The sequence below is a fragment of the Lepisma saccharinum genome, chromosome 11 (assembly GCF_977018435.1).
Source record: "Lepisma saccharinum chromosome 11, izLepSacc3.1, whole genome shotgun sequence".
Classification (NCBI taxonomy): domain Eukaryota; kingdom Metazoa; phylum Arthropoda; class Insecta; order Zygentoma; family Lepismatidae; genus Lepisma; species Lepisma saccharinum.
The window spans coordinates 26,540,490-26,551,119 of NC_139239.1; the positions used below are offsets into that span (position 1 = coordinate 26,540,490).

The 10,630-nt window shown below is 38.4% G+C and overlaps 1 protein-coding gene across 1 annotated transcript; it reads left to right on the forward strand.

The window, feature by feature from the left end:
- Positions 1–758: 758 nt before the first annotated feature.
- Positions 759–1,310, forward strand: LOC145994977 (uncharacterized). Its single transcript, XM_083131509.1, has one exon. It carries the CDS (start codon positions 759–761, stop codon positions 1,308–1,310), a length of 552 nt encoding a protein of 183 aa, XP_082987635.1.
- Positions 1,311–10,630: the final 9,320 nt, after the last annotated feature.

Below are 10,630 nucleotides of genomic sequence, written 5' to 3' on the forward strand. Positions count from 1 at the left end.
ATTGAGAATGCAATAATTAGGGCTTATCGTCATAACACCTGTACATGTCATGTATCATTCTTTGTGAGGATGACCCCGTGAGGATTGATTCTGTGAATGAAAGTGAGAGTGAAAGAGGGGGAGATGTAGTAAATTGATTTTTGTTGGTTATGAATAGAATATACTTTTTATTTTCATGTTAATTTTGGGCTATATCATTTCGTACGCATGTCGCTACCCGTGATTTTCAGGTATGCAGCTAGCCGCTTCCCGGCTTCAGGTAAAGAGGTGGTTATTTGAAAGTACATATGTCTTTGTTTTTATTCGATATGGCTTATCACTATGCACTGTCGGTCACCGGTTCCTACACACGAACTTAACCTGGACCGTAACGCTATTTCGCTTGTCCGAGGGAGATTTTGCCGCCTCTATCTAGGTAGTGGTAGCATTTGTTTTCCCGGGCAAGGGAGGGCGTTTCACATTATATATATATATATATATATATATATATATATATATATGTAAACCTCTCTCAATTGCTAAAATCCTGAGCACGCCACTGCCTCTCTTTACAAGAACATGAAAAAACTACGAAAGCAGATTGGAAAGATTGTCAACTAATTCAACGCCAGGTGGGGATCGGTTACGCTATGTCCAACGTGGATACGGGCAGCGTGGTGCGTGCGGTGTGATGCGAGCGCCGCACCGCAGATATGTGCGTGAACGCCGGGAGTGTCCAACGTTACTGCGTGCGATTGTGATGAGCAGTTGCGACTAACATGGCTTCCAGTTCGGTGCTTTTGGCCGTTGTTGATGCAAGGTACAGATTTTTAATGATCGATGTGGGTGCATATGGCAAAGAAAGTGATGCTGGTGTATATTCTAACTCAGCACTTTATCAAAATGTCGAAAATGGTTTCTTACCAAAAGATTTGCAGCTGTCCAACTTCCATCAAAAAGACCCATTTGTGTTTGTAGGAGACGAAGCATTTCCATTACGAACATATCTTATGAGACCATATTCTAAAAGAAGAGTTCAAATAATGCAGCCGCGTCATATTTCAATTATCGTGGAGTGTGCTTTCGGCATAAGTGCTGCGAAATTTAGGATCCTATTGAAACCAATTGAAACTAGTGTTCAGCATGCTGTTCATATTGTTAAAGCAATTCGCATTCTGCATAATGTTATAATTGACATAGAGAAAGATTCTCTTGTAAACGTCTTGGGACGAAAATGTGATGGACAGGAACCTACAGCTCTCGAAGGAACAACCGCGCTTCGAGAACAGCAGAAAATGTACGAACCGTATTCTGTGATTTCTTCTCAGTGAATACAATTTGATGTTTTTGTTCATCCACTCACGACTTTCAAATACTTAAAACGTGAAAACTGTTACGGAATCCCACTCCTTATCAACAATTAAACGATCTTTGTAACGAGGGTTTGTTTTATCCCACAACACATTTCTTCTTTGCACTTCTGCAATAAGCCCTTCCATCTTTCTCGGCGAGTCGCCACCGGACGGCAAATGCGATACAAAACAAACCTGTTTGAAAATCAAACGTTGCGTGCGTTGCGAGCGGACGAATCGCACGCGTAACGTGTCCACGTAGGACGGGCTCATTGCTGACTACAGGTTTGATCGGATACGACTGCCGCGTTGCTCGCATCGCACCGCACGCACCGCGCTGCCCGTATCCACGTTGGACATAGCGTTAGTTGTGTGCCCAGTAATGTTGTTTCGATAGGATACATTACATCCCAGATGATTTTGTACCAAAATTTAGTACTGAACTTTAGTAAACTTTCATGCAAGACATTCACGTGTGGCATGAAGGAAAAGTTACATTATTACTTTTTATGTGGCCAAAACGTGGGAAGTTCCTACTACGACCTACGTATTGTGGAAGTGAATGTACAGGAAACGATCATACCACACGAAGTATAATTTTTTCTACTGCCATTGCACGGGAAGGAGTGACAAAACATAGATGTCATTATCATCTTCTCCGCGTGCAAATCAGTGTCACTGTCATTTTGACGTCAAGTGGGATGTTCCATTGTGAAAAAGAGAAAAGTTTTGCTACAATTTTCTAAAAATATATCATGGTATAAACATTTTATTAGACTTTTTCCCTGCTAATGTCCTAGAACGATATAGACTGTGCTTTGAGGTTGGCAACTCTTTTGACAACCCAAACAAATTCAAGAAATATATTATGAATAATAATTTAATATAAAAAAATAATTATTAATATTTTTCTATTTATAATTATAAATTTTATTATGAAATTATTATAATAATAAATAAATTTACACTTTCAAAATACACACATGCATAAATAAGTATATTTTCACCTGGATATTTGGGCCTCCCCGATGGCGCAGTGGTGTGTCGCCGCCTTGTAATCAAGGGGTCCTGTTTTCGATTCCTGCTGGAGGCACATAGTGGTACGGATCCTACTTTAAACTGTAGGTCCAGTCCTGATTAGCCTTACTGTGCATAAAGTGGACTTAAAACAGTAATTCAATAAATCAGTCACCTGGACATTTTTCTTGTGACTTGTGAATATTTTGTCGATATTATGAATTAATCCAAAATCATCATTCTGACGTACTTCGCTGTTTGTAGAAAACCTGGCTTCGGGGATGACTGCGCTAACCACTCCTCCATCGAAGAGGAGAGGCGGGATAGATTTATCGCCCGATATAGGCATAACTATAGGGACGTGAAGTTTTCGTCTTAACGATAACACCGAAATGTTGAGGAAAGCAAAATAAAGTGTTTAAAAATGTGTTTGGGTAGGTTAAGGAGGCAAGTTTTTGGTGTTTCTGAATCGCGAAATAACACGAATTACGCCATTTTCAGAATAACACCGAATTTGCACTTTAACGAGAAAAACGCCGCGAAATATGCAGTATAAACTTGGCTTAACACTTCTTCTGTTCAAAGAAAACTATCAGAAGCGCTATGAGATTTGTCCATTTCTAGTCTAGCTATTGAAAGTTCGATTCAAGAGAGTTTGTCATGCTTCATGTATTGCAGTTTGACGCACAAATGACTGACAATGCTTTGACCTCGTCCTGAAATAGAATTCGCAGCGGAGATCTTCTCGGAAGTGAAGTTTCGCAGGAATGGGAAAATTATCAGGGAGGAACACCTGTTGTGTGGGGAGGGGCATAGGAGTGTGGGTGTATGTGTGTACACAAAACGGTATTTTGTGGTCTGAGAGGGATTTTTTGGCATTGTTAGGGAAATTTCAGTCAGTCAGAATCACTGAAGCTGCATGGTTTGTGCAGTGTCTTTCATTTCATTTTCCTTCTGTGGTGTACTCCGCAGCATCCCAAAGCCACCAGTGAACGCATTACTTTGCTTCTGAAAGACTATGTGCTTCAGATAGAACTACATTATTTTGTAATCACTGAATTTCAAAATAACATGGGAGCGGAAGGATTCCTTGATTAACCGCAATGGAAGTGAGAGGCTGTTTCACGTCCACTTTATGCACATAAAGGCTAATCGCGACTGGACCTACAGTTTGTTGGATCCGAACCACTTGGTGCCTTGACCGGGTATCGATCCTGAGACCGGTCGATTACAGGGCGGCGACATTACCACTACGCCGTCGGGGAAGCTCGAGAACAAAAGTAAAGCGAGTGTAACAAACCGGCAACTTTCTGTCGTTGAAGGCTTCGAGAAGCTTAAAAGATGGAAAGAAGATACTGAGATACTGTGGAAGCCTTTTTTTAAAGCAACCATTCCATCAGAGTGAATGGAAAAAACTATCTTTCTATTTAGAAGTTTTCTTTTTTATATAGGAAGTGTGGAGAGTGAATACTGCGAACATTTACTACTCACCATCTGTGCGTGGAAAATCATCAATGTTATTGTAAACTGAAAAGCGTATTTAAGAAAACAATTTTTCAAAATGTTATTATGTGAGAGTGAATTTGAAATATGATTGTGTTCAAGGATTTGGGTGATATCCTTCAATAAACATTTCATATTTAGTGGCCGATGAGATGAAATAATTTTCCAAATGCAAGAAATTTGGTAATTTTTCACAAAAGTAAACCTCCGATCACCTATTATGTATGAATAAAACCCTGGCTTTCGTTTATAAACGTCTTGTGTTCGAATGATCGTTAGCACATTCAAACATCATTATAAGAAAATAATTCAGCTATAAAATATTTGCTCAACTCAAGCATACTCGTCATACTTTTCAAAATTGGCGTCGTCAAAATGAGTTGTGACGGCCTCTTAGAACATGTTGCAATTGATTTTAAAAGTCTAATGGTAATCATCGATAAAGATGCAAAGTCCGGCAGCTTAATGACAAACCCTATCCCGAATTAATTCTCCGCACCGAGCATCCAGTTACAAACAATTTTTATTTATTTTTGTCACTAAAACTTAAATTTGCTTTAATTTTCCATAACTAAAGCAACGTGAAAATCTTATGCATAGAAAAAACAGTAAAAATGCATGTAAAAATAACACCGAAATTAGCGAGAAATAAGAAGAAAACTTCACGTCCCTATAGGCATAACAGTGTATCGTTAAAATCGCCGCTCCGATATAACTATTCAGCCATTTTACTGTTATTTTTTCAACATTATAATTCATACACCCTCGTTTCTAAGTAAATATCTAAGTATGCAGATTGTTTTTCAAAGCAAAACCCAGTGGAGTCATCTGATTATATACGTTAATTAAGGAGGTGTATGAACCATTCAAGTTCTTGAAGGACCATTTAGAATTTTGAATCGGATCCCTAGCAAATCGATTAGCGGTAAATTTCAAGTACATATTTTATCGATAACGGTCAAAATTTCTTATCGGTCCATTGTTAGTTCTTCTGTAGTATTAATATGAGTGTTTCAGAATTGAACATACAGCTGTGTTGTAAAATGAGAAAATACGGTGACTTACACCGTTAGAAGTTAGCGTAAAATTTAAAATATTCCACCGTTAAATTTTAACAGCCTGACTTTTAATTGTCACTTAGCCCCAAACTTATATGTTTCCTGATCCATCTGTTGGGAGAAGTACAGTCTACATTTTTCATAAAACCGTAGTGAAGAAACGGATTGCAACTGCCTCCCAAACACAAAAGCAAAATAGTTTAGTGGTCGAAAATATAGGCGGAAATGGGATTTATCCAGAATTATCCATCTGGGGGGTGGTGTAAGTTTATATTTAGGAGAGCGTGTTATGGGGATGGTGGACTGTGTGGATAAATCACTGCAAACCACTGTTTTCATCCTACTGAATTATTTACTAAAAATGACGGTATTAATAGTGTTGCCCACGGGACGAGACGGGACAGGCTTTTAAAAATTCGAGAGGAGACGAGATTGATCATGTGTCCCGAGACAAACGAATATTTTCGAGACGAGACAGGCCAAAGTCTCGTCCCGTGGGCAACACTAGGGGGTATGTGTAATCAGTGTGTCAACCAGTCTGAAAAACCTGGAAATCCTTGAAATGTCAGGGAAATTTACTGTGTTTCTGGAAAAGGTACACTAAAAGTAAGTTTTTGAACAGAGAAAGAAAGAAGGGACAAGCAAAAAATTCAAAATTTATTGTTAACAAACTATACTTGAGTTTGATATACTGAGTTTTGCCAGTAGTTACAATACAATAAAAATTGTACATTAATTTTAAACTATTTTCATGTAGAAATGTACAATAGGTGGCTATTAGAATTTATCTTTCTTGCTGCAACTTTTTTGTGGCTGTTAGGTAATGGGATTAATACACTTGCTACTAAATTTTATTATTATGTGTTATTTATGTAATAACTTATGATTTTTATTTTAGAAAAGCAAATTGCCATTATTATTGAATCACTAAACCCACACTAAAAATCATACAATTTATGTGACCAATGGTTAACACATATAAACGTTCCCCTGATACTTACTTCCCTCCCGTATCCAACAGTCAATTACTGTTGAGTTTCCCTTCTTGGTATTATTCCTACATGTGAAGGAAATGTTCCAGTATTTGGTTGAATGGGATTCTCACGTGAGTGTGAGTGTGTAGATAAAATATTGTGATTATCTTCCAGAGAACAGCTACAGTCTGAAACTCGCCCTTCATCAAAGAAAATTTGCGTTTGAATTCATGTACACTCACCGGCAATAAAACTGGGACATTTAGATCCTAAAATACTAGTTTCCCTGCAAGGCGTTATGCGTGTTGCCTAACTCTGAAGCGGTAAGTGGATTTTAATAGTAAATTTCCAATGGCAACTTCTACCACCGCTGTAAAGATTAGGCAACACACATAACGCCTTGCAAGGAAGCGAATATTTCAGGATCTAAATGTCCCATCTTTATTGCCGGTGATTATACACTAATGACGACCTGGAAAATTTTGGTTCCTGGTCTGGAAAACCTGGAAAAATTAGGGAATTTCGTTTTTACGAAATTGTAGACACCTTGGTGCCATCTTGCTACGTTTTATGGAAAGTGGACAAAGCAATTGAAAGGCCATTCCGCTTCTTCCCCCCTGGCTTTCCAACCTCCAACGTCAGCAGCAGACTAGACCAGAAGGAAGCTCCCAGCATAATAGAAGCAGAGAAGAACGCAAGGCCTTGTTCGAGTATTATCAAAGGGAACTCCTCTATATGTTCCCTGCCCTTGCACGAGCAGTAAAAGGAGCTCCTTTATCTTCGCCGAGCCGCCTCTGAAGTGTTGTAAAGTATGGTCAAGAGAGACCACACAACATATAAAAAACACCTCCTCAGTGATACCAACTGCAGAGTTCAGAATGTTCCCTAAAAAAATCGTGTTTTTGACACTTTACTACATTTAGAAATTTAGAATACATATATGAAAGTTACGATAGCCGCAGTGGTCCAGTCGATAAGGTGTCTGACTGTCACGCGGAAAAGTCGGGTTCGACTCTTTTCGGGGCGGGGAGGGTCCGAACAAGGTTTTTCAGAAATAATAATTTAAATGTATAAATTAATTAATTGAGTTAATTTATATGCAATAAATAAATCTTTCATTATTATTATTATTATTACATGAATAGGTAGAAAGGCGGTATAAGAATAGAGAATAGTACAACAGCATGCATTCATTTACGTGTAGTTCAGATTGCCAGGAAATTAATGTCAAAAGATAACGAATTGAATATTTATTGAATAACACAAAAGGATTTTAGATCCAGTTCAAGAAATGTAAAGTTCCTGATCAAAATTTTATGCATATTGTTACAAGTAGTAACTTCGATTACACAACAAAATGCTAAATGAGTATATTTTTAAGCCTTTCTGGAGGGGGAGGGGTCGGATCCCCTGGGCTCTCCCCCTCAATACGTTCTTGGATTTCAGACGGGAATTTTTCCAGCAATGTCCGCGCGTTGAACTGCTCCACGGTTCACCCAGCATTTAATAAATCCGTCCTCGTGGGCAACCTTGTGGGCAAAGTTGGCCGGAGCATGGTGATGATCATATCACCTCCACAGTAGCCGAGATTGTGAATGTGTGGGGCCCTTCCTCCACATCCTCCATATGCGTTCACAGCATGTTGCAAGCTTTCCGGGGATATATTTGCTTTATCTTTTTATGTGAACGTTACATTCATAAGCCCTCCAGAGTATAGTGTTGTAGAGTGTTTAGAAATTAGTTACCTTAACTGTTCATGTTTTCTGCACTATAAGTGTCTGAAAATTCTTGAAAATGTCAGTTTTCCTTTCCAGAAATGCAAAAAACAATCACTTGAGGTAGGGAGGAGTAATGTATAGAACTCGATATTTTCACAGTATCCGGATATTGAGGTTTAAAAAATTTCCCGTCCCGGCTACACCACTATATTGCTATAATACGAAAATTGATAGGGCATAAAAATACACGTTATCTGAAATATAAAAATTCCCAAATAGGAACATTCCGGCGTTACATGTGTGACATTTTACACATAAAATGTAAGATTTGTTATGCTTTATTTCTCTTCTGAGGAGAGTAACCTGCCTCGGCTCGACCTGTTACTTGTTTTTGTTACTTCCGCAGGCAAATAATTATCAAGACACTTACAAAAACTAACAATGCGGTTCAATCGAATTAAAGTCATTGAAAAAGTACCATATTCTGTACCATGGATATTAGGGAAAAACTCAGTTCTTTTACTTTGAATGATAGCTCAGACGTTCAGTTTAAAAATATATAAAAACACTATTTATTTCGTTGATTAAATATGTACAAAGAATTACATATGAAATAACCCTCACATTAAAAATGACATGATCCTCTTTAATTGAAACACTGTAGTGTATACGTATATAAGAGAGGTTCGTACGTTGGCCTAGACCATCAGTACTATTTAAAAATGTATGAAGCTTGACACTTGTATACATGACATGGCTCCCTTTCTTTTTTGTTCAATAAATTGCCACGCAAAAGGAGACTAAACTTGTTTGGAATTAAAACAATTAATTATGCGCTATTCTTGAAATTATATGAAACAAAACGGCGGTGATTTTATTTCCACACTGTCACAGTCCCTTTAATCACAGATTAAATAAATACCGGACAACTTGACAGTGTCGAATCTACAAATTTAAACTAATAATTTCGTGCAACAAGGTACTTGGTTTTTCACCAACGGATAGACATATACTTGAAAATAAACGCGTCCCTTAATCTCCTCGGATACGACGTTTTTTCTAAGAATAATAACAATGTCCACCGAAAACTAAGCGTTGGCTTGACACCAAACGACTAAAAAATTGCGTGGACATATCTATGTATTTCCATGAAATAAATGGTTGACCCGTGGCCGCTAGCCTATAGGATTAGCCACAGCCACTCTACCGGCACCGAGAGAACCTTCCAAAGTCTCCCCTCTTGCCCAAAAAACGTAAGAATGGCAACCCCCGTTACTCAATCGGTTTCCTTATATAGGCGATTCTTAAAAAACAGTAAACGTAACTTTTTTGAACCCCCTCAGGTTGAAAGGACAAGATTTTGAAACTAACAGCCTTCTGCAAGCTGGCTTTCACCGTCACGTAGGCCAGCCCTACAGCAGGTTACATATTGAAACTGCATAAAAAGTATAGCTGTCACTAAAAAAATAATATTAAACATTAATCAAAAACTATTAATAAAAAAGGATCATGTAGTGATTGTATCATTACAGATTATAGACATGAGATTGGATTAAAATATTCATATTGAACTGATTCATAGAATTTTGAAGTACTTTATGGTGGCTGCTAACAATTGGGAAAAAAGGACTTGATGGCATGATGACATGATGACATAGCGAAAATGTGTTAAGTGTGTAACGCTTTAAAAATTTTGCAAAGTTTGACTTCATTTGTCTGTGAAGACTATAGGCTACAGATGCTAGTAATTTTTGTTGGTGAAATATGGAAATTATATTCATTCACAAGCATTTAAACCTTAATACAATTAAAAACAATAATAATTTCCAGGTTGATTAATTTTTTTATTTACATGGAGTAGGTCCACTTTTCGTGGAATGGCCCAATAACATTTTAGTATTATGAATTTCTTTGAATGTTACGCCAATCTAAGATTGCGTAACATGAGGCACTCGTAAAGAGCATCCATTCCCAATTCGGGACTCGAAGACGGGAACTTGGTTTGCGAGATTAAAAGTCCACTGTTTAACCCAGAGGTAGATAGCGATAGAATCAAAGAGATGAGAGAAATTGGCAAGTAGAGACAGAAATAGGGAGAATAGAGAGAGAGAGAGAGAGAGGAAGATTTTTTTTAAAAAAATCACGATTTTTCCATTGCAACTGCAGACGGTCCATGCAAATTGCAAACTTGCTAAGCACTTACCCTGCAACCACATATTTTCAGTTGTTCCAAGCTGCTTGCGGGACTGATTTATTGCGTGTTTCCATGTGTGTATGCCACTGTTTCGGAGTGTGTGTACTGGTAAGGGTTACCCACCCCCCTCAGCACTGACCACATTCCGTGCAGGCACGCATGGAACGGAGTGTGGGGGGGAGGGGGGTGTTGAATCGCGTGCTATAAATCATGGAAAAAGTAGCCTCCTCAAGACATTGCAGAATGTATGGGTGGAATTGCTGATTTTATTCATGCTATACGAGCATAGAAGAGGGTGTAGGAAGGGGGAGGCGTGATTGCATGCGATTTCCTCCGGTCAATGACCTATCCCAGTCTATTTTCATCCCCTCTCCCCCTGCTTTATGTAGCTTTATTCCTAAGGGCTGCTTTATGGACAACATTGGCTTAGATATCCTTACCAATTTTCTTGCTATTGTGCTAGTCATGATATGGTTGCTGCTTGTGTGACAGTGCTGCCATCTCTTTTTGATCCCGTAAGATATCGACTTATCTGTGTTTTGTGAGAACCTTCTCGAACTTTTCTGGGAATTACAGTTTAACATTTGTAAATGTTGTAAGTGCTAGCCGCCGCTACTTCGTCAGTTGAACAAGTTAATCCACACTGGTAATAAAGCTACGTCATCGCAAGAGGTCCATCACATCTTGGTCAACGTTTAACCTTAGTGGTGTTAAAATGGTGTTTATTACATAGATGTATCTGTGTTATTTTGACACTGAGGTTAAACATCGACCAAAATGTGGTGTTGACCCAGTGGCGTACCCAGGATTTTCGAAAGTGTGGTTACGTATATAC